This window comes from Lontra canadensis, unplaced genomic scaffold (genome assembly GCF_010015895.1).
Source record: "Lontra canadensis isolate GAN:19392208 unplaced genomic scaffold, GSC_riverotter_1.0 scaffold106, whole genome shotgun sequence".
Taxonomy (NCBI): domain Eukaryota; kingdom Metazoa; phylum Chordata; class Mammalia; order Carnivora; family Mustelidae; genus Lontra; species Lontra canadensis.
The window spans coordinates 1,807,834-1,831,154 of record NW_022631100.1 but is presented as its reverse complement, the minus strand read 5'-3'; the positions used below and the strand labels follow the sequence as shown (position 1 = coordinate 1,831,154).

The 23,321-nt window shown below is 46.0% G+C and overlaps 1 protein-coding gene across 9 annotated transcripts in view; it reads left to right on the top strand.

Moving 5' to 3' along the window:
* The first annotated feature begins 3,531 nt into the window (after positions 1–3,531).
* The window catches only part of ENAH (ENAH actin regulator), a 129,775-nt gene continuing 109,985 nt past the window's right edge, over positions 3,532–23,321 (top strand). For 2 of the 9 annotated variants that reach the window (XM_032838844.1, XM_032838841.1), the window contains exon 1: positions 3,535–3,650. In XM_032838844.1, coding sequence (XP_032694735.1) covers positions 3,586–3,650 — 65 coding nt within the window. In that variant the 5' untranslated portion in view covers positions 3,535–3,585. Of the gene's footprint in view, positions 3,651–18,101; positions 18,172–23,321 lie in introns of those variants that run through there. The other 7 variants (XM_032838847.1, XM_032838846.1, XM_032838835.1 and 4 more) reach the window with 6 other exon arrangements.

The following is a 23,321-nucleotide window of genomic DNA, read 5'->3' as shown; positions in this document are numbered from 1 at the left end:
TCACTCCTGGAGAACCCTTTTTTGGGTGCCCGGGAGACCATGCCTACAATCCATAACGCTGACTTCCTGACGGGTGAATTGCATTAGTCATTCATCCTCCTCATGCCCATAAATGGAGGACAAGCCCACACTGATGCTATCAGACGGATTTAAACAAGGCGTGTTCTGAGAGAGCCCTCCGAACCAGACTGACAACACTCCAGCAGCGAACTCATCTTCAGCAGAAGCATGGATTCTGTTTCATCTCACGCCTGGCTGCACACTGACAGATGTGTAGACCAACACCAAGGCTGTGAATACCTAGGGCTTGGAGCAGACCTCCTACGGTCCTATCCAGCTGGGGTGTTGCTGGAGGAGGGGACGTGGAGGCTCACACACTTAACATTAAGAGGAGAATCCATTTCTTTTGATGAATGGTCTCTTTTTCATCTTTGATTAGAACAGGTGGACATTCCTTCCTTCCTGCCTGCCTGCCTTCTTTCACCTTTCAAACATCTGGGTGCCTACATAAAGGCCGGGCATTGGGCTCCTGGCTGGGCAACACTTCTTCTAGGTGTTCAAACCATTTTCGCCATCCAGCCTAGTCACTCAATTAAAAATTAGCCTTTAAGCAGGGTTTATGAGAAGAGAATCAGCTTTAACTTGGACCGCTTCACCCCGCTCTTCTTTTGCTATAGATAGGGGGTTTCAGGGGGCGGAAAGAGGACTAAACCTGTCCCTGGAAATCCTGGGTTTACATTCCCCCACAAAGTGGCTGTGTGTCAGTGGGCAGTTTACTTAACCTCTCTAGGTCTCCCTTTCCCCTTCTGGAAGAACGAGTGGGAGGGATTTAAGATTCTTTCCGTCTCTAAAATTCTTTAATTCCATAGGGCAACATGTTCTACAAAGTTTCCTCTGTGACCAGAACTCGTCTGTGATTTCCCAAGCTCGAGCTTTTCTTTGCCCCTTTTTGACTGTTAAACCAAATATGAGTGAGAAGCAACAACATTTTGTCACAAGCAACAAATTGCCCTGCCACAGAATGACCTTCAAAGGTCGGGCCACCCATTGCAATATCCAAGTCCAAGGGCAACGGTATGCCCAACTCAGAGCTGGAGAGCTGCCATGCCAAAGGATGGAAAGGGTCATAGGCAGCCAAGACTCTTGGCTGGTACATTTTTAATAAACGTAGAAAACAAGAGCAGTCTTTTCCACTTGGTGCCCATACCATTGGAACGTTTGCTGTTAGGACAAAGACGATGTGATAGATGGCTTACTGAGTGCGGATGGATTAAATTTCACAAACGCGAAGTGGGTTATGGAGTCATCTGTAAGGCATTTTCTGGCAGGAGGAGGTGGTCTGAGTCATTACAGCAAAATCTCCACCCCCTTTGGGCCCTTTGAGAGAGTTTTCCCTGAAACGTAAGATTTGCTGAGCTTACTGTACTGCTGTGAACTGACTAGGGCAAATGGGTGCTAGTTCTTTGTGGTCGAGTCTGTCTTAATCATACCTCCCCCACGATGGCTCAGTGTGTCTTATTCCTTTTCCAAGAACAAAGCATCCCAGCCAATGGTCTTCAGTTGATTTGGAGGATCCTCTTTGAGGTTGCCTGTGTTTTATGTTGATGGTCAAACGGTGTGCCTCATAGTTTGTAGCTATGGTGTCTAGGGGTGCCCAGCGCGGGCCTGGCCCAGTCCCTATGTTGCCTCCCTATCTCTGTTGGCAATATGGCAACAAGGACACCTGACTGGCAAGGCTGTTCTCTCTCCGTGCTTGGAGATCCCTGAATAAAACTCTCTGTGGCGGTAAGCTGTAATTAGGTATGTGGGTGGAAATTAGCGTTCTCTGAGTACACCGTGTTAAGGCAGACGCACGGAGCTTTTTACTACCTGAGGCCACCCCGGTCCTGGGCCTTAGCTCCAGGCCACTGCTTCCACAGGGCTATCGGCTTGGGGCTGCAGGTCCCGAAAAGAAAAATCCTTCAGTACGGAAACTGGAACCAGGGGAAGCTTTTTATAGTTAAAACTGGGCCGCACAGTTCCATGAGAGACGAGGCAGGCATTGACCAAGCATGACTGTCACTCGCTTGCTTTGCTTCTGGAAGTGCACATGATCTCCAGTGTCCTAGTACAGTTGCAATTGTACGTCCATCTTAAAATAACACACCAAAACTTTTGAATAGATTCCTGGAGTCATGCTAGGGCCTCCATTTTGGACCGGATGGTGCAGCGATCCGAACCTGGTTGTAGGGGACCTTTTCCACGCCAGCCACCTTTTGTACAGTAGAATTCCCCTCACCCACCCCGTCCCCCTCCTTCTTGTCGTCGGGACTCCAGGACGCCGGCCATTTGTCCATTCTGAAGCCTTACTTGATTAGGGGATTTGTCTTTGGAGGCCGCCCCCCGCCCCGGGGCTTTCCACGAGTTTGCGGCGTCCGCACTCCGCAGTTACCTTTCCAAGCAGGTGACTTGGAAGCCCCGTGAAAGACAGGACCCTTGACCCCTGGTCGCCGGGTCCCCCACTAACCCCCCGGCCCGCGCCCCCCCACCGCCCGGCGACAGCCCCCGTCCCCGCTCCCCCCCCCACCGCCAACGCCCGGGACCGCGTGCGCTCGCTGATGAGGTCATGCCCACTGCCGGGGAGCGTGTCTCCCGACTGGTGCGTCGCGCGGGCGGTCCCGGAGGACAATGCGGCCCCCCTGTCGTGACTAGGTGCCCCGCCCCCGCCCAGGCGCGGGCTGGGGAGCTCGCAGCCTCCGCAGCCCCCGCAGCCCGGGCGCGGGGGAGCGCAGGCGGCGGGCCCGAGGCCACAAAAGGACTCCGCCGAGCGCACTCCGCAGGCCAGCGGGCTCCGTCGGCCGGCGCGGGGGCGCTCCTGCCCCGCCCCTCGCCGTGCGCCCCCCCGCCCCGCCCCCGCCCCGGGGGTGGGGTGGGGGCGGGGAGGAGGGGGGTGGGGCGGGAGCGAGGGCGGCGCCTGCGTGCTTCCCGGCCGCGAGCCCCGCCTCCCCGGCCCCGCGCGGCGCTCGCGGCTCTCTTGCGCGGCTGCGGCGCCGCCTGCACTCGGCCCGGCGGCGGGCTCCCTCTCAGGGCGGCGGGGCGCTCCCGCAGCGGGGACGACGCGCACCCGGCGGCCCGCCCGCCTCGGCCCCCGCCCTCGCAGCCTCGCGGCCTCCGCTGCGTCTCCCGCGCTCGGCCCGCGCCGCCGCTTTGTGCGGGGACATGGTGTAGCGCCGGCCGCCGGAGGAGGAGCCGCGCGCCGGCCGCCGTCCGCCGTCCGCCAGCCGCGTCCCCGCCCCCGGAGGAGAGGCCCCGGCTCGCGCCCCCCGCGTTCCCAGCCGCCGGGGAGCCGCGGGCTGCCGGCATCATGAGGTGAGGGCGCGGGCGCGGGCGGGGGCGGCGGGCCATTGTGCGGCGGGCGCCGCGACCCGGCGGAGGCCCCCAACCCCGGCGGGCGCCGCCCGGCCCCAGTGCTTCCGTCCCTTTGTCCCTCGGGCCTCGCTCCGCACCCAGCGCTGGGTCTCGTCGCGGCGCCGCCTGCCGTCCCCGGGGCCCTGCTCGGCCGGTCCCCTCCCCCGCCCGCGCGCCCGGCCCGGCCCCGGGATAGGGATGGGGAGGGGGTCGCGGGCCCTGGCGTGCGCGTTGCCGGGAGACGGGTATTGTTCCGGGCGGAGGTGAGGAGTCGTGCGCCTTCATCCCGGCTGGAACCAGGGGTGGGGGGGGATGGGGAGGGCAGAAAAGTTTGGGAGCCCCGAGTGTGCCGTAGCGGGTGCCGGAGCGCGGTGGGCGCCGAGCCCTGGAAGGTGACCGGGCGCAGGCGGGGCGGGGGCGCGGGCGCGGCGCGGGCCTGCGTCTGGAGGGCGCGTTGGGCTCCGGGGCGGCCGCGAGGCACTGCAGCGGCCGCTCCCCTCTCGCCGCCCGCGGGTCCTCCCCGGAGCCGCGTCGCCAGCGTGCAGTCGGGAAGCGGGCTTGCGGTGGCCGCGCGGGAGCCGCGGTGGGCTGCGTGTCCCCCCGGCCCGCCCTGCTGGTGGTGACGCGTCGCGCTCTGTGCGCCCCGGCCCGCTCGGCGCCCGGAGTCCCCGGGGCTGGCGCAGGACTCGGGGCGGGCGGGCCTCCGGGCTTCGCCGCCGGGGGTCCCGCGGGGGGCTGCGCTTGGCTTCGAGGGGAGGTGGGCTCTCGCTGCCTTCACCGCGGAGGCCCCTTTGTGCTCGAGATTAATGGCCAGCCGTTGCCAAGACCTTCATAACGCAGTACAATGAGATTTCAGCGGTAGAGCCTTGAGATTCCTTTGCTTTGGCGAGAAAATGTCATGTCATTGAGATTCTTTCTCAATTTTAAGTAGTTTCCATTTTAAACGCTAGTTTTCTTTATTTTTTTTTTCTATCCAGCTTGAACATTTTGCCATTTTTATTTTTAAATATGTTTTTGTGTGACATAGCTGTGTTTTTCACTTCAGCTTACTGGGGATTTGAATTCTGTTTTCTCCGATTTCAAGTTACAAGCCTGATTTTCTTAGCTTTAAAAATGTGTTTAAAGCTTTTAAGGAAAAGTGACCCCTTTTCCTTAGTCATTCCACACAACTTATTTTCAAATGTAATGGATCATTTTAAAATGTAATTATGGCGTGCAGACCAGAAACAACATCTCTGAAAAAATCGGCCGGAAAAACTTGAACCATGGGTTTGAGCATTTTTTTTTTTTTTTTAAATCCGGGTACTGATATCCTTGAAAACGCAGGAACTAAAATAAAACATATGTAGCATTATATCTTCTAATAGCATGTATTGTTGATTTCTGTCTTAAAAACTCAATGCTGTAAGGAGTTTTGCAGACCAGAAGTTACGACGTGTTCCCCCCCCCATTTGGGTAAATTTATCTCAACATTGGGAAATGTAGAACAGCGAAAACTGGGGTATTTTAAAATAAAATTATAAAGCTTTTTGATTCAGAAGTTATGAACTAAAAAAAAAAAAAAAAAGGTAAGTTCTGGGTATTCAAGGAAGTTTGATCCCTGTCCTGTGTAGTTCTCTGTGTGTCACAGGTAAATTATGTGTTCACTTATAAGTTCCTTTTCTAATGCAGAGTAACTTGTAAATTTCCAAACTTCCTGCTCTGTTCCTTACTGAATTTGGAGTGGGTACTTTCCAGTAGCATAAAAGCAAAACATGGGTGGCCAGGTCTGAAAGGTTTGCTCAGGTAGTCCACAGCGATTCTTCGTAGGCGAATTCTGAATAATTGAAGAGCACAAAAGAGGATCAGCTTTTCACTTGGTAGGCATTGGATTGTTTGGTAGGTGGTTGGTGCAACTCCCCTGTGCACGTTTCCTTATATCCTGGGGAAAGTAGGCTGCTTTGGTGTGGAAGTAAAAGGTTCTTGTGTCGGGTGCAAAAAGCTTTGGGATATTTCAGTGTTTAAGAAAGGGCTTTTCAGGTTCTATTAATATTTGACTTCATCTCAGTGATGCTTTTAAGTACAGTAGGACATTAGTGTTACGGTATTAAATTGAGTCTTTTTATATTAAGAGGTACTTGATGGTTTAAAGTCTGTACAGAAATAAAGAACGGATGGGCAGGAATTTCCATGAAGTTGGTCAGAATTCCGAAGAGAGGATATGTTGCCTTTTAAGTATTTGTGATAAGATCACTCCGATGACTTCAATTTCAGGAATAGCAGGCTGGCTGGGTGTAATATTCCTAGGCAGAAGGGGAGTGGATAATGCTTTACATTCCTGAGACCATCTTTAAGGCATTCTACACATGTGAAAAGCTCTATATAGAATTACTGGTAAATACTTTGTTTAAAGAAGATTCTCTAAAGAAATGAGAAAGTTTCTCAGACAATATGGTGAAAAGGAGGAGGCCCCCAAAACTGGTAATTTTTTTACCATAACTTCCAGCTTCTTGGTTCTACTATTTTTCATTTTGGTAATATTTCAAAAGAATAAGATGATTTGTGTTGGAGGTAGATGTGTGTATATGTAGTAGTAATAGAGTGTAGGCCTTTTAAATGATTCCTTTTTTTTTTTTTAACTAGTTGGTTACTCCAGATCTTTTTTTTTTTTTTTTTAAGATTTATTTATTTCAGAGAGCACACAAGCGGGGGGGTGGGGGCAGAAGGAGAGGGAGAGAATCTTGCCTCCCACTGAGCACAGAGTGCAATTTAGGGCTGATCCCACCACCCTGAGATCATGACCTGAGCCAAAACCTCAAGAGTGGGAGGATGCTTAATGGCCTGAGCTGCCCAGGAGCCCCAAGATCTTTTTTTTACAGAAGGAGGAGCTTTCTGACGTAACACAACTGTACATAGGCTAGTGGGTAAGAAGAGCCTGGAAGATTATTGCTTTGATGTTCGTGGGTCCGTTGTGTATGTAAATAGTCCACGCTTCTACTTACTACTGTGTCACTTTCTCACCTTAGAAAGAAAAGGCGTGGTAGGGTTGTGAGGCTTCATCGAAGCCACTGGCTAGCTGGGGAACCTGCAGCTAATCACGTGATTTCACTGATCCATGTCTTATAAAAAGGGACGGTTATTGACGGGGTAGTAGAGGTCAGATGATCGTGGAAGGGAAGATGTTTGCATGCCGTGTAGCACATACAGTAATGTTGCTTCTCTTGTTTCGGGGCTCGGCTCTTAGACTAGTTATGTAAAACTTTGGAGTAGTCTGCTTTACCTTTCTGGGCCTCTTCTGGTTCCAGGATGGTAAGTAGGTTACATTTTGCTTATCTTCTCCAGGTAGTGGCTCTCTTGTTGATCTGCACATAAATGCGTTTCTGGGCTTGGCGGGAAAGAGTGCTTGATGTCCTCACCCTCGGGGTTGCTTTGGGAGGTCGTGGTCCCAGAGAGTGGCGGTGGGAGGGTTTCCTGGAATGCTCCTTATTTGATCACCTGATCCAGTCCAGCCTTCTTATTTCATAAGTCAGGAAACTGATCTTTTACCATTTCCTTCCTGTGTGGATATTTAGAACCTTCGGGATACTTGTTACGATTTTTTGTTACTTTGCTTTATGGTGATAATAGGCTTCATGCACATTTTAGAGTGTCAATTGATCAGGGCTCAGAAGATTCAGGATTTGCTCGTTAATGGAGCAGACTTGTAAAAATGGACATACCCTGTTTTTTCACAGGATTGCTGTGTTGAGTGTCAAGTGGGATGTCCGGGAGTGGATGCAGATACAAGTGCCTGTGTTCTCGCCGGTCTTCACTACACTGTAGCTGTTGGGTGTCTGACTTTCCCACAGAGGTTTATTTTAGGGGCAGCAGCCAAATTTGCATTTTTGGGGGAATGCCAGCGCTCCTTATGTAGGCATGGGTTTGTGTTTTGGATGTTTATTAAGTATATAAATCTTGGTAACAGTTTGGATTCACGGAGAAGATTTACTGACGTTTGCACAGTGTTGCAGAGTTCCGGTACGTTGCTCCCCTAGTGGAATAGGCAGAATAACCAGGCGGACCCCGTTTAGCTGGTCTAGAAGAAATGACATCCCAGTCTGATGGTTTTGGTTCCTTACCCTCCACACAGCTTAAATCTAGGGTGATTGTGTAACTTGTAAAACACCCAGTCTTTATCATGGATGTGAGAAGGATTTGGGAAAATGTGATTTCGATTTTTATGTGGTCGCGGGAGAGGAAGAGAAGTAACCCTTCTCTGTGTTGCTTAAATCACAACACCCCCCCGCCCCCCCAGTGATGAATGGGATTGAGTGTGCGTAAAAGTTAAAGGAGAGAGTCTGAGATGAGCTGTACCTCAGTAGGTGGTTCCCCAAGTAAAGGCTTAGGAAGCTTTCTGGAGTAAAAAGCAAGAATGGAATTCTTTGTCAACCATCTGGGATGTAGTTCCAGATTTATCTACCCACCCCCCTCCCCAGCCATTCCCCTGTGTTCCTATATATTCTGTGTATATATTTTTTGCTTTTGCATTTATCACATTGTTTTATAAATAATGGATTTTTCTGTCCTGTTTCATTGTAAGCCCCTTGAGGGCAGGGATTGCATTTTTATGTTTATGGTATTGATAAAATATTTGGCAAATGGAGGGTGCTCATGTCAATGTTTGGCTTTGGCCCAGGTTTTCTTTTCCAGAATCTGTTCCCTGGCAGTAACAAGCACCATTTTTGGAGCACCTTTAACATTCTTTAAGCTGGACTGGGTACTAGAGGGTACATTCTGGTATTTGGCATGTAATAAATGTCAATTTAATTAAAACAAAAGCCAGTATCTGGACCACAAGATTGGGTGTAGAGTTTGTCTCTTATTCAGACACAAATGGAAATGGCAAAAAGAGTGTGGCTCTGCTTTGTCCAGCTCCAAAGCTCTTTGGAGGATACCAGGATCCTGCCCTGTCTCATTGCATTCTGAATTAATAGAAGGCGGGTCTTTCTGTTTGCCAGTTTCTGATATGGGACTTGTAACTGTTTTGAGCAAAATGCTTTTTTTCTGTGTCTCTTGGGTTAGCTTGTTTCTGTTCCACTTAGTGCCTCCTTTGTTTTGATTCTCACCAGTGCTTAAAATGCCTGTAATTGCTTAGTTTCTGATACAAAGAAGATGTATTTCTCAGCTCAGGCTGCCATAACTAACAGTAGCGTAGACTGGGTGGCTCGAACCTCAGAAACTTAACTTTCTCAACGTTCTGGATGCTGGATGTGTGAGATCAGGGTGCTGGTGTGGTCTGGCTCTGGGAGGGCTCCCACTACCTCCTGGCAAACTGCCTTCTTGTGGTGTCACCCTGTGTGGAGACTTAGAGACAGACAAAGATCTCTCTTCTCTTCCTGTAAGGTCACCAGTCCTGTGGATTTAGGGCCCACCCTACGACCTCATTTAATCTTAATTCTCTCCTAAAAGTCTTGTCTCCAAATATAGTCACATTAGGGGTTAGGGCTTCAGCCTACGAATTGTGGGGGGGGGGGCACAATTCAGTCTGTAGCAGGAGGTGCTCACATTTTTTTTTTTGTCTTTGATAAGACTTTGATGGAAGAAGCTAATTTGTATAATGTTTAGGCAGTCTGTAGATAGGTTTTAAGTAACTACACGTAAGTGTTCTTTGCTAAAGAAAATAAATGAGGGATGTGGTTTATGCAGGAGACATCATATGTTCTAGAAATTTCTGTATATGGGGAAGCTTCTGTTTTATAATGATTCTAATAAACTTAATTAACATGCAGCTTTTCCAAAGAACCATTTTGATGTGAAGCCATGTCCATATATCTAAGTGTACAGGTGGGCACGGCAGTGGGTTAAGGGGACAGGCCTTGAGGTCAGTCTGAATTTGGGTTCTGTTTTGACATTTACCAGTTTGTTGGTTTTGGAGTAGGTTCTAGTTTGAGATTTGAATTTCTTCTGTAAGATGGAGATGCTTTCTGCATTATAGAGTTGTTGGCAAAATTAAATCAGAAATTATAGAAAACCCTGGCATGGCACTTGGCACATGAAATGGACTTGAGAGGAGGGAATCCCTTATTTCTATGAAAGTCTGCCGTCTCCTCAGTTTGTGGTAACCATGTGAGGAACCCTGTAAAATGGGACAGCTGTGTTAGGACACAGCTTGGCGGTTCCTTACAAAGTGAAACGCGGAGTTACGCTCCCAGGTGTGGATACCAGAGAAGCGAAAGCCTTCATGCACACCAGGAGCAAGTCCACGGATGTCCATTGTGGCCGCGTCCAGAGGAGTCACACAGTGGGGACAGCCCAGGTGGGCCCTGACTGTGCCGACTTGGTAGGGAAGAAGATTCGAGATCTGCAGTGCACAGGTGGCATCAGATGAAGAGCCCTTTAGGTCAGATCGCAGGGGAGCTCGGGCTGCAGTGAGGGGCTCTTTCTGTGGCTCCCACTTGTGACCGTCTGCTCAGACCTGAGTCCTGAGATGGCCCTCCTCCTCCTCTCACACCAGCATCCCGAGCAACTTGGGACAATTCAGTTTTTAACAGTTTCAACAATTCATGAATCTGAAGTCTTAATTTAAAAACTTGGGTTATTTTTATGACTTTGTAATCTCTTTAATCTTTCGTATGTGTAGTATTTTGAGGGAATGAACCAATTACTGTTGTCCTGATAAATGCCTGGTCAGTGTTGTGTTTTAGTGACTTTTTCCCTTGCGTTATAAACTGCCAGTACAGGTTTTATGTAGATTTTAGAAGATACGGAAAGTTTAAAGATGTTAATAACTCAAACCCAGACCATCCAGAATTTTGCTGTTTTGATTTGTAGCTTTTTAGGCTTTTTGTAATGCACATATGCTGCTGTAAATGTGCTTGTGTGTGTATGTCTATGTTTTAAGTAAAGGTGAAATTATACTACATTATATGGTTTGTAATTGGCACCTTTCTATGTAATCCTTGTCACTAAATACCAAGCTGTGTAATTTTAAGTGACTGCACAGTATTTTTTCACTACGCTTTGGATGACCTTAATCTACTTAATTTATATCTTAGGGGGTGGACTTTCAGGTTTTTTTTCATTATTTTTGTTATTATGAAACGGCCATAAGCATCTTTGGATATATGTCTTTGTGTACATGTTCGATATTTTGTATTTGTACATCTACTTGTATTTTGTGATAAATTCCTAGTAGTAGAATCAGCAGGATTTTTTTCGTTTCTCTTGCTTTTTTTTGTTAGTAGGTCCTGTGAGGTCGACCTGTGTGTTTGCAGCTGCTTCTCCTTGATACTGCTCAAGTATAGGCCCCTGTTACCTCATGTGAACATTTATTTATTTTTAATTTTTAAAAAAAGATTTTATTTATTTGTTTATTTGTCAGAGAGAGAAAGCGCATGTGCACAAGCAGGGGGCACAGCAGGCAGAGGGAGAAGCAGGCTCCCCACAGAGGAAGGAGCCCATGTGGGGCTCCATCCCAGGACCCTGAGATCATGACTTGAGCCGAAGGCAGACGCTCAACTGATTGAGCCACCCAGGCTTCCCAAGATTTTATTTATAAGTGGATCTCTGTACCCAGTGCGGGGTTCAAACTTAAAATCCCAAGATCAGGAGTCACAGGTTCGTCCGAGTGGTCTAGCCAGGCACCTGTCACAGGAACATTTAGTGTCTCCCTGTCTCCATTCTCATTCCCCCCTTTTCCATGAAGCAGTTGGAATAATCTTAAAAGTGGCCACCAACTATTGTTAATCCTTGCTAAAGCCTTTGGTGGCATCTTCATACTCTTAGAACGAAACCCAGATTATTAAGGTCCTGGTCCATCTGTGTTCCTAGTTCCCAGCACTGGCCTCTATAAGTACACAATAAATATGTGAGTGAATAACAAGTGAGGTGAATTTACCAGGCCAAAGGGAATTTTATTACTTTTACCAGATTAGCAACATACAGGAGAGTTCCAGTTAACTGACCTTCTGGCCAACTTAGGGCATTATCCACACCCAATGTGGGGCGGATCTCCTGACCCTGAGATCAGGCGGTGCGCACTCCACTGTCCAAGCCAGCCAGGCACCCTTCTGTGTTTTGATTTGCATTTCCTTGATTACTAGGAGAATCGGACATTTCCTCATGTGATTATGGAACAACTCTGTTTTTGTGCAAGTTGTCTGTTGGTCCACTTTGTCTGTTTTCTCCATGGGATATTCAGTCCTCCTTGCAGTGATTTATTATGTGGTTAACAAGTAGCCCTTCGTCGTGCAGGTAGATCAGTTGCCTGGTAGACTGTGTGTGAGCTGGCCGGGTGCGCCTCTGCTGGTGCCCCTGGACTCGCCCGTGTGTTCTCATCCCTTGGCTGGGCTCCTGTGGTGCGTCTTTCTGTCTCTCACCTAGACGTGGCCATCGTAGTGCGCAAGCTCTCATCAGACCTCTGCCGACAACCTGTTCCCCAGCCTTCTGCGCAGAAGCCAGGCACATGCTCAAGCCCAGAGTTACGGGGCGGGGGGTGGGGGGAGACACGGACTCGTCACCTTGTCTTTGATTTTGTTTGTTTTGGTGTAGAAGCGCAACCATTTCGTGTCACATCTATCTGTCCTTACCTTGATCGTTTCTGCCTTCTCCAGCCGAAAGCTGTATGTGTACGCCCCTGTATTTTCTTTTCGTTTGGTGGTTCCATTTATGCTTCAGTGTAAGCCACCTGCAGTTTCTTGTGGTGTCAGGTGGGAGACGTTAGGTTCGCCTCGAGCTAAATAGCGAGTGTTTGGTCACCTGTCAGTATCCTTTGTTGACTAACCCATCCTTACGCGTTGGTTTAAAATGCCATGTCCGTGTGTCCTGGGTTTCCATAAATACTGGCTTCTGGATCTGGACTTGTTATCTAATTCTGTGCTGTTTCCTCACAGTTCAGTGACTCTAAGGTTATAATATGTTTTAATGTCTAAGAAGTGAAGTTACTGTTCCTTTTCTTAGGATTTTCAGAACTTTATTTACTTTTCCATTTAGTGCATTCTTCTAGATTAGTCGTGGAATTATTTTGTTAGTTACAACAAAAATGAAATAAAAAGAAAAGGTAAGGACCCCTGGGTGGCTTAGTTGGTAAAGCGGCTGCCTTCAGCTCAGGTCATGATCCCAGTGGCGTGGGATCGAGTCCCACATGGGGCTCCTTGCTCGGCGGGGAGCCTGCTTCTCCCGCTGCCTCTGCCTGCCTGTGCTCACTCGCTCTCTCTCCCTCTCTCTCTCTCTGACAAATAAATAAAATCTCAAAAAAAAAAAAATGAAAAGGTATATCCCTAACCCTGTTGGGGTTTTGGTTTGAATTGTGTTAAGGTAATGGACTAATAATGGGTAAAGGACAGAATTGACCCTTTGATAATATGAAGTTTTCTGTTCTGTTTCCGTATTCAGACTTCTCACATCATCTCTAGGAAGGTGCAGCATCACATAGTTTCTAGTTCAGTAGGTTTGATACGCTACCTTTAAAAAAACTTCTATATTTAGAAGTTAAACTTTCAGCTCATTTACACTGCTAGTACATCTGTTCTCATGTTTGCTTTTCTTAATTTTACTTAAAATATATGTGCTTGTATTTAAACATAATGTCTGGGATTTTAAAGAAGTTTTTCCTTTGCTAAGAACTTAATTCCAAAGTCAGAATTTATATTCTACGGTTTTCTTAGATTTTGAAATCTAACCGCTAATGGTTATTGGGTACTCATTGCCTGAAATGCTTTACCTATTTCTTGTTTGATGTTCCTCCAGTAAGTTTTTTTTTTTTTTTTTTAACATTTATTTATTTGAGAGAGATCTACAGAGATAGCAAGTGAGAGCAGGAGCTGGGAGGAGAGGGGCAAGCAGGCTCCTTGCCAAGCAGGACCGTGGTGGGATCATGACCTGAGCCAAAGGCAGCCACGTATCGACTGAGCCACCCAGGTGCCCCTCCTCCAATTACTTACAAAGTAGTAGGAGCTGTTGTTACTGAGTCAGATGAGGACTCTGAGCCACAGAGGGCTACGGTGACTTGCCCAGGGTCACCTGCTAGTAACCGGTGGAGTAGGGGGTCCTGGCCCGGCAGGCTGGTTCTAGAGCTCACGTTCTCAACCAGTGTGTGCAGGGGCCTCTATGTCCTGGTTAACTTGTGCGGACTGAAGTGTGTATTTAAGTTTTCTAAAATGTTGATGTGTGAGGAATGATTTGTTTTCTCCGTGATCTCATCGTATAAGGGTGCTTTATTTTCTGCAGGTAACTGGTCCGAGAGCAGGGCTGCGTGGAATGGGCAGGCCTAGACTGAGCGACACTTCAGCGATAGCCAGGGTGGGGAGAAAAGGCTTCATTTGTTTGGCTTTAATCCTGAACAATGAAACAAAATTATGAAAACATTCATGCTGTGGTTGCAACTGTGTAAATTCTTAGAGGAACAAGAATGAGGCAAGTGTTAGTTCTTGTTTTTACATAATTTTTCTTTAAAAATTGTAAGATAGGATGGAGCTATACCCCTCCTGTCGTGATAGATTTTTCTAGTATAATCCCACAGAAGGTCATTTCACCCAAATACTCCAGGGCTCCACTAGTAAGGCCCGGGGTTTACCTCAATTTCCAGTTATTTCCTTTTAACCTCCTGTTACCTCATCTCTGTTAGCTTTCTCCAGTTATACTCTGCTTGTAACTGTTAAAATGCTTTCAGCGGCAAGTAACAGACTGAACGTATTTAAACGTCCACATTTACTGACCTGTAGTTGGGTCCAGAGACAGAGCTGGCATCAGGCTCACGGCAGCGCAGGCGCACTGGTGTTTTTGAGCTCCGCCCCACGCTGGCCTCAAGTTCAGACCCTGTGGTTCTCGGAGATAGGAGGGTCATCTCCAGTGTCCCCTTTTCTCCCCCGAAGGTGTAATCCACCTGCTGCTGAATGTGCTCGTTAACAAACGTACACGCAGCTTGGTGGGTCTGTACCGTGTGTGCACGCCTCTGTAGCCACCAGCCGCGTCAGCATACAGAGCACCCTTCCCGCCCGTTAAGTTCTTCCAGGTTCCTGCCCCGTCAGGGTCCCTCTCAGATTGTCATTTCTGTGGCTCTGCCACTGGTTGGAAACGTGCTCCTCGTTTGGAGTGGCTTCATGAGGCTCGCACTTGCACGTCCTACGTGGCTCGCATTGCTTTGTCACTGAAGCCTGTGCCCATCACCGAGAGACCAGTGGGGCGGAGGGGAAACCGACCGACAGAGCCAGTGCCGCCGGGCACAGATAGTTGATAGGGACCGAGTTTCAAAACGGTTAGTTCATTAGTGGATGTTTCTGTGTTAGGGTTCCTTTTGTGTTTTTGGGCAACCTGGCATCTTCTTGGAGTCCGGCAGTGCATCCTATCGGGACCCCTGGACCTATTTTGCCCTGTATTATGTTTTCATAGACATGTCCTTCTGGATTCGCTGTTGTGTGGCTCTGTTATCCCATCCAATCTGCTGTCTCTGCGGTAGTCAGCCCTTTCTGTGGTTCCCTTGTGGTCAGCTCTTCTCCTGAGTAACACACTTCAGTGGCCTCCCTCCACCGTTAGAATTAAGACTGAACTGGTCATGGTCTAGGGGCATGATTCCTGCATGATTCTTCTTGCTGTGTGATTTCAAAATTAGTGATGTGGCCCAGTAAGATAAATCCTCAGAAACCACTTTAAAAAGGTAAAGATGTGCATAGACATGATGCATTCTCTTGTGCATAATTATGGTTTCGTGGGGGAGTAGCCATTAATCGCTTTTCACAAGCTTTGAGGAGTGGTATGTGGTATCCTGAGGGTAGAGACCATTTCATATATTTGTGTTTGCTTTCTTTCAAAATGTCATCTGCAAATAATACTTCAAAATTTTCTCTTGTAGTCTCTTTTACTTAAGGGAGAACAACAGGATTATTTTGTATTGGTTTAGTGTTTTGTGATACCTGTTATTTTGTTCAAATCATCGACTTTAAGGAAACTCTCTCCGTCATCTTTTTATATTCCTCTAGATGTGGAAGTTTTTCAGGGTGTTTTCATTTTGGGAAGAGATAGTCAAGTTTAACAGAATCCTCTTTGGCTTCAAAGCCTTTCTGCTCTTTACCAGCTGTGAGATCTTCCCTTGGCTGTCCAGATCTCAGAGCCTTTCTGTGCAAAATGGGATTAACAGTCCATTGCCTTGTTTTGCAGTTCGCTGTGGTGCATTTAGAGGATTTATGGATTTGGTGTGTTCTAGTTACTCTTTTCTTTGTGTTGCACCCTTACTTTTATTTTAATAAGTACAGGCTTCTGACTGTTCCTTGGCCTTTTTTCTTTGAATGTGAATGACTTCTGTTTTTAGGCACTCTAGGAGCAAGGAACCAGTTAAACTTTTAGAGAGCCTATATATTTTTTTTAAAGATTTTATTTGACAGACAGATATCACAAGTAGGCAGAGAGGCAGGCAGAGAGGGAGAGGGGGATGCAGGCTCCCTGCTGAGCAGAGACTCTCCCTTCCCCCATCGTGACCTGAGCCAAAGGCAGAGGCTTTAACTCACTGAGCCACCCAGGTGCCCCGAGAACCTATATTTTAAAATGATGTTTAAAATGTGTTAAGAGGAATCTTCAAATTGAAAAACAAAGCCCTGAAGTGTAGAGCCATCGTCTGCATCGTGGGGAACCAGCCTCCCATTTCCCCATCAACCTTCAGATCTCCCCGACTTTCCCGTCCTTGTGCTTGGGCGCTGTGTGGCCCCACACTTGCTCCTGAGACCCTTGACCTGTCCCCGTGGCACTCAGGACGGACGTCTCCACCTGGCCCTTCGGCACCTTCATGAGCCTTCCGCCGGGCCAGTCTTTCAGGATGGTCTGTCTGTGGTTCCCCGAAGGTGACCATGGGATTTTGGTCTTGTTTCTTCTGTTCTGTCTTCCTGAAAGTTGCTTTGGTGCCCACTCTGTCTCTCGCTTCAGCTTTCTCTTTATGTCTTTAGTGGTCACTCCCTTCTTGGGCTGATAGCATCTGTTCACCTTCCAGAGCATTTGGTACTACTCTAGGCGTAAGTTTTCCCTCAAAAAATTAAAGGTAAGCTTTTACTCAGGTGCATTTCCCTAAGCACTTTGTAACATGCTGGGCATCATCAGGGACTTCTAATAACTTTTAAATAAATTTAAAAACTAAAGTCATGATTATTGATTATTTTAGGCCTTCCCATTTTAATTCTCTAGCTGAATCCTGCGATTTTTCAAAGGTATTAAGATAGTACTTTGAACAATTTTGAGTTAAATACAGTATGTTTTTATACCCTTATAATCAAGTTATGCCGAAAGGTATGATTAAGTGACAAAGTGAAGGTATCATGGTGTAATATTGGGATAAGAAATTTCCATATGTAAATGTTAATATATTTATGTAGTATAAGGATGACACATCAAGTCTGTTTTTTCCTGCCTGGAAACCTTATTCAAATAGGTATCCTATCACCCAATCAGCAGTTCTGTTTCCTTTTAACTGATTAATTGGTGCAGTTCTATTTGAATCTGCACAAAGTACTAAAATCAGAAACTGATTCGGTAACGTTTTTATACAGATCACGGGTGCGGTTGTGAAGCAAGCAGTTTACTTTTTGCGAGCTCCAAATGTATTCTTTCCCTTTGCTGGTGGATGTTTGGAGTTGAGTCATGGTGATGCGGGCTGGTACGTCTGAACTTTGTAAGGCGGGCTGGAAACTCCGGCGAGTTGATCTTGCATCTCAAATTTGTAGGGCAGGCCAGTAGGTTGGAAACTCGGGATTTTTATGTTACAGTCTTGAGCCAGAATTCCTTCCTTGCTTCTTCCAGCTTCGGGTGTTTGCTGGCAGTCCTTGGCATTTCTTGGTTTATATAAATGCATCAGTCAGTTTCTGCTTCTGTGGGCATATGGCCACCTTTCCTTGTGTGTGTCTGTCTTCGTGTGGTGTTTTCCTCTTTTAAGGAGACTGGTCCTATTGGATTAAAGGCCCGACCTACCTCAGTGTGACCTCATTGTAACTGATTACATCTGTAATGACCCTGTTTTCAAGTAAGGTTCTGAGGTACAGGGGTGGGGGGTGGGGGGATCGGGAGGTAAGGGAGGTGGGGGGGTGGGTGTTAGGATTTCAACATCATTTCCTGTCTGAGTTTCCCACTATGGTATGGGCCACAACTTTGGTCTCCTTCATCTCTCCCTTTGATCAGCTAACTGCCCAAGATGACAGATTTGGGGGGATACATGCATACGCACACGTTAAATAGAAACACATGCAAAACATCCATAAGGGCTACCAGAACTAAGAAATAAATTCAGCAAAATTGCTGGGCATAAGATCAACACACAAAAATCAGTTGTGTTTCTGTATACCAGCAGTGAACAGTCTGAAAAAGGACATAAGAGTGCAGCTCTATTTATAGTACTATGTAAAAGAATAAAATACCTAGAAATAAATTTAAGCAAGAAAGTGAAAGACTTGTATATTAAAAATTATAAAATATTACTGAAAGAAATTGAAGGTCTAATTAAATGAACAGAGCTCTGTGCATGGATTAAAGACTTAATAATGTTAAGATGACAGTACTACAGTCATCTACACATTCAGTATAATCTGTCAAAATCCCAATGGCAGTTTTTTTTTGCAGAAATTGAGAAGCCCACCCTAAAATTCAGATGGAATTTCAAGGGATCCAGAGTAGTAAAAACAATCTTGAAAAAGAATAGAGCTGGAGGACTCCCACTTGCTGATTGAGAACTTCCCCCAGAGCTGCAGTGATCCCAGCCGTGCGGTTCCAGTGTGGATACAGCCCTGTAGGCTGTTGGAGCTAGACGGAGCATCTGGAAATGAAATTTGCACATTTGTGGTCAGTTGACTTTTGGTAAGGGTGCCATTCAATGGGGAAAGGATAATCTTTTCAACAGATGATGCTGGGAAAACTGGATATTTCTAGTCATTTTGAAAGAAAGTATTTTTACCTCCACTGTGAATCCCAACCTCTCAATCAGGCTTTATTGATGTTCGGGGCCAGATAATTCTGTGTTGTGGGGGCTGTCCAGGCTGCTGCCCGTAGATGCCAGTAGCTCACCCCAGCCGTCCCTCAGTGGCCTCCAGTGGCCACAGCCAAAGATGTCTCTAGACAGCCTCAAATGTTGCATGGCAGAAAAGTCCCCTCAGTCGAGAACTATTACTCTAAATTCTGTAATATCAGGAATTACTGTACAATTTTGAAAAGTTAAAAAAAAAAGCTTAATGTTTAAAATATTTGTTTTGTTTAAGTGAGAAAAGGTGATTTTTGTGCTGTTCCCTATTTTTATTACAAAAGACACATCTGTTAGCTTGGTAACATCACCACAATTTGTAAATAGTGTTTCAGAAAGAAAATCTGTCCTGAAATCAGTTGAAAAAATCCCATTTCTAAGTTAGGAACTCCATGAAGATGAAAAAAATCAACTTTTGAATTTTAACACGAGTGAAATGAAAAAAAAAAAAACCAACAACATTGAAAGAAATTTGTTATACCTCATTGTTAGTTCATGCAAGTATTTAATTAGCTCATTGTTTTAAAAGATATTTTCATGATGAACTTTTGTGTCCCAAAGACTTGATGAGTTTTCCTCACTGATCTGGCAGCTCGATACAGGCCAGGCACAGGGCACGAATTCCTGGCTAGAAGTCACAGTATCTCCAAGGTGAACCTTTGCTCACGCTGGGTACAAACCCAAGTGAGGCAGCCAGTGACATATGACAACTTTTAATATTCCCTCCTTCTGTAAAATATGTCAATCTGTGATATGTAAAAGCTATTGTACATTTAAGGTCAGGCCAGGCGACTTGCTAGGTGCTTCCGGTGAATCACTTTATATAATGGATTAGGATAAGCCATGAGATTGGTGTGGTCACTTACCTTGGAGGAATCCTGGGTTTAGTCATGTGGTTGGTGAATGACAGCTGAGGTTCAAATCAGAGTCCTGCCTAATTTCAAAGACCTTGCTCCTCAGACTTTATACGGCCCGTAATTCTTTTACTTTCTAGTGCTGCTGCTCAGATTTGAGGTCCAACCTTAAGATCACATCCTGTGCTGTCTCTGCTCTCCTCTCAGTTTGTACAGGAAGGAAGTGATGGGCAATGTAAGGGGGGGCGCAGATTTTGTAAGTCTTTGAAGGACAGGGTAAAGGAATGATACTGATGGGTCGTGAAGGGCACAGCCACCTGCAATGGGGGGATTAGCCTCGGCGATGCTCTGGCTGGAGAGAGACAGAGACAGCGCATGAGTGAGCATGGCTAGCAAGCCGCAGAGCCTAGACCCGAACCTGGGAGTGGTTCATTTCATTTCCAAAGTACACCAAAGGGTGTACTTTACCCTAGGTCTTCAAAATGATTTGAACTTTTCTGGTAGATTAATGACTTCCCATTTGTGGACTCTGAGGGCAGCTGTAAGATTATTTTGCAGAGTACTTATATACCTGTGTGCACCAAGCTTTGCCTGTGATCCTAAGCTGCCAGCCTTCAATTCGCATGCATCATATTTCAAGTAAATATGTACATGCCCTTAAGATATTATACAGATTAATTTCAAAGATAGTAAATTCAAAGTGCTTTTATATGTATTTTATTATTTTTTTTTAGAAAGAGAGAGAGGGAGGGGCAAAGGGAGAGGGAGAGAGAATCTTGAGCAGACTCCCTGCTGAGTGCGGAGGGAGGACACGGGGACACGGGGCTCGATCCCACGACTTGGAGACATGACCTGAGCTGAAATCAAGAGGCAGTCACTTAACTGACAGAGCCACCCAGGGCAGGGGGCCCCCCCCAAAGTGCTTTTCAATCACATTTTCTCAGTCAATGTACATTAAAAGTACAAGTCATGACTTTAAAATGGCTTTCTCATCTTCGAAAAGTTTGAGAGCCACTCTGTAAGTTTATTTTATCTGGTATTTAATCTGTTTATTAGGTGGAGTGTGGCAACCATTTCACAAAAGAAATGGGGAAATCCCAAAACAAGGAAGTATTTAAAGCCATGGCAAGAATAATGACAAGCTTTTATGTTTTGGTCTTTAGATGAAGCAGAATTCTGTTGAAAAAAAGTTTTATGAAATGTTACTAATTACCTGTATAGGTAATAAGGTAATACATACAAATAGTTCAAATAACATTTTAAATCGGGAAAAATTTAAGTTGTTAGGAAATTACAGCCCTCACTCATAAATTACGATTTTTAGAAAACAAAATGAAACACTCAAATTCCTTCTTTTAAATTATGAAACAAAAGATGCATGGGTATGTCATTACCTAGGATTTTTTAAAAAAAGATTTTTATTTATTTATTTGACACAGAGAGAGAGATCACAAGTAGTCAGAGAGGCAGGCAGAGAGAAAGGAGGAAGCAGGCTTCCTGCCGAGCAGAGAGCCCGATGTGGGGCTAGATCCCAGGATCCTGAGATCATGACATGAGTAAAGGCAGAGGTTTAACCCACTGAGCCACCCAGGCATCCTGGATTTTTTTTTTTTTAAACCAATTCTTGCAGATGATGCATTTCAAAGAAATGTGTCCCCTGGGCAGTGGTTTTTTCCTTGTACTTAGGGACAGAGTAAAGGCATCTCAGTTGCTCTCAAGATATAAATGGGCTGGGACTTGGGCTTGTGTTTCTGTGGCTTTAGACTTTCTACCATTAGGCTGTGGGTGTTGGTGGTAGTCTCTGCCTGACAGTGTTTGCATCCCTCCTCAGCTGCGACAGGGTTAACTGTGGCTTGGCAAGTGGAGAAAAGGAGTTCTGTGCTGTTTCCAGCCTGCGGGCCCTCGTTGCCAGGCAACAAGCATTGTCAGTCAGTACAGGGTATCGGAAATTGGTATTCTGTGTCCCTTCGCACCACATGCTCATTTTGTAATGGGAGAGAAGTGGTTTTGGGCTATTTTGCAAGGTTTCTTTTTAAAACAGACGTTTAAAGATGATTCTCCTTGCTTTTTATAATTGGTTACTTTAAAGGCCTGGGAGGTCTTTCTGTTCTCACATATAAGTTACACTGAGATGCTGTGTTCAAAGAAAGGGTTTTATATTTTTGCTTTGTATTGTATTTATTTGTTTTGTTACTGTTTACTCAAAAATGAGTACATTTTTGCTGGAAAATTCAAGTTAAGTAATTGGAACATCAGAGCTTTGTTTCTTTTGAAGTATGGGTCCAGAAGTTGATGTCAGAAGGCCTTGCTTGATAAAGATTATTTTTACAGGATTCCTACCCTTATATAGAATCTCATGTAGAATCTAATAGTTTATTTTTTTTTTTCCAGGAGAAATCAAAATCTTCTGATAGCAAGTGGATGACAGATAATAGCCTTTTTCTAGAACATGGTGGTACAGTATACATACTGTTTCCTGTCTCAGGGGTGGGATGTTTGCGTTGGGCACCTTCACAGTGGTGTCCTGGCTGCCCCCTCTGTCCTCCTCCAGGGACAGGCTGTGCGGCCAGTTAGTGACCTAGGCCAGGCTGTCTTCCACGTGCTTCTGATAAACTGACTCATTTAATCTTCGTGACAAACCTAAACGGTGCTTTTGCTCTGCTCCAAGAGAGCACACATTGTGTGAGGCAGAGCAGGACGCGCAGCAGGCCGGACGGAGTCGGGGTTTGGTCCCGGGAGTCCAGACCCATGCGCTCAGCTGCCACGAGACGGCGCCCTCTCTTTGAATCACTTTCTTTTCTGTGCAGTGGTTAAGAGTGATGATCTTTTCAAAACTACCCCCCCCCCAAAAAAAAGCTACAGAATTTTTTCAAGTAAATTTAGTATCTTTTGCCGGCATTTTGGACCATTATTGCATTTAGTTTGGCTATAAATTGTGTATGTCATGAATTTTAAAAGGATGCAGTTTGTGTTCATTTCTATTATGGCAAATTGTGTATAAAATTATAAATGTTACGGCTAATTGCATGTCGAGGATTTAGTGCCCTTTTCCAGCCTGTTTCTGGGCCACTTCCCATGCTGTTCCTTCTGGGAGAGTGCGCAGAATGCATGGTGTTTTCTGGTAGCCTAACACACATGTATATAGGGAGGTGGGTTGTTAGGAGGGAATTCTGATGTGATGCATCCAAAGTCTGAAGCCCTTCAGCATTGGATCTTCTGCTTCTCAGTGTTTTCTGAGTTCATGCTCCTCCTCTTCATGGAGAACCTTTTTGATGCTCATATTGGCAATCTCGAATGAGGAGCAGTAGGCTGGAGTGAGGCAGGAGAGGGCAGTGCCCGGGGTCCTTGGAGCTTTCTGTTAATGCAAGAGATGATGGATTTTCTTTCTGCTAGGGACCACATCTCTATTCCCATTTTTTTTTTTTTTCTTAAAATAGAGATTTACTTACTTATTTTAGAAGGGTGGGGAGGGGCAGAGGGAGATAGAGAATCCTAAGCAGGCTCCACGCCCAGTGAAAGTCTGATACGGGGCTCAATCCCATAAGCCAGAGATCGTGACCTGAACAGAAATCAAGAGTCAGATGCCCACCCAGGTGCTTCTCTACTCCCATTCTTTAGCTAAAGAACCCACTCTTCCCTCTGACTCTCTCCCTCCTCCTGTGAATATTCTGGCACATCTTCTGCCTTTGAGACTCCTCGGCCTGAATCCCCCCTAATTTGTATATACCATCCTGATCAACCAGATTGGCTCTACAGTTTACTTCCATTTCTCTTTACTGTTCACCATCTTAAAAAAATTCCTCCCTTTATTTTTGTGCATTCATGTACACATTTGATTATGAGCTCTGCATATTTTGTTCATTTGAAGTTTTGCATTTTCTATGCTTCTAAAAAACTCAATTTTATTAGTTGCATATTTCACTGTAATTTACCTATTTCCTTTTAAATGGCTATTTACATGGTTTAAAGTGATTCTCTATAATGAATAATGCTTTTATGGACCCAAAGGGTTTTTTCCTCCTAATTGCAGCTAATTCCTTAAGATAGATTTCCAGAAATAGTATTAGATCTCCAAATAAATAGAAACCGTTTTAAAAGCTCTTGAATCACAGTGCCAAATGCTTTCCAGAAGCGTT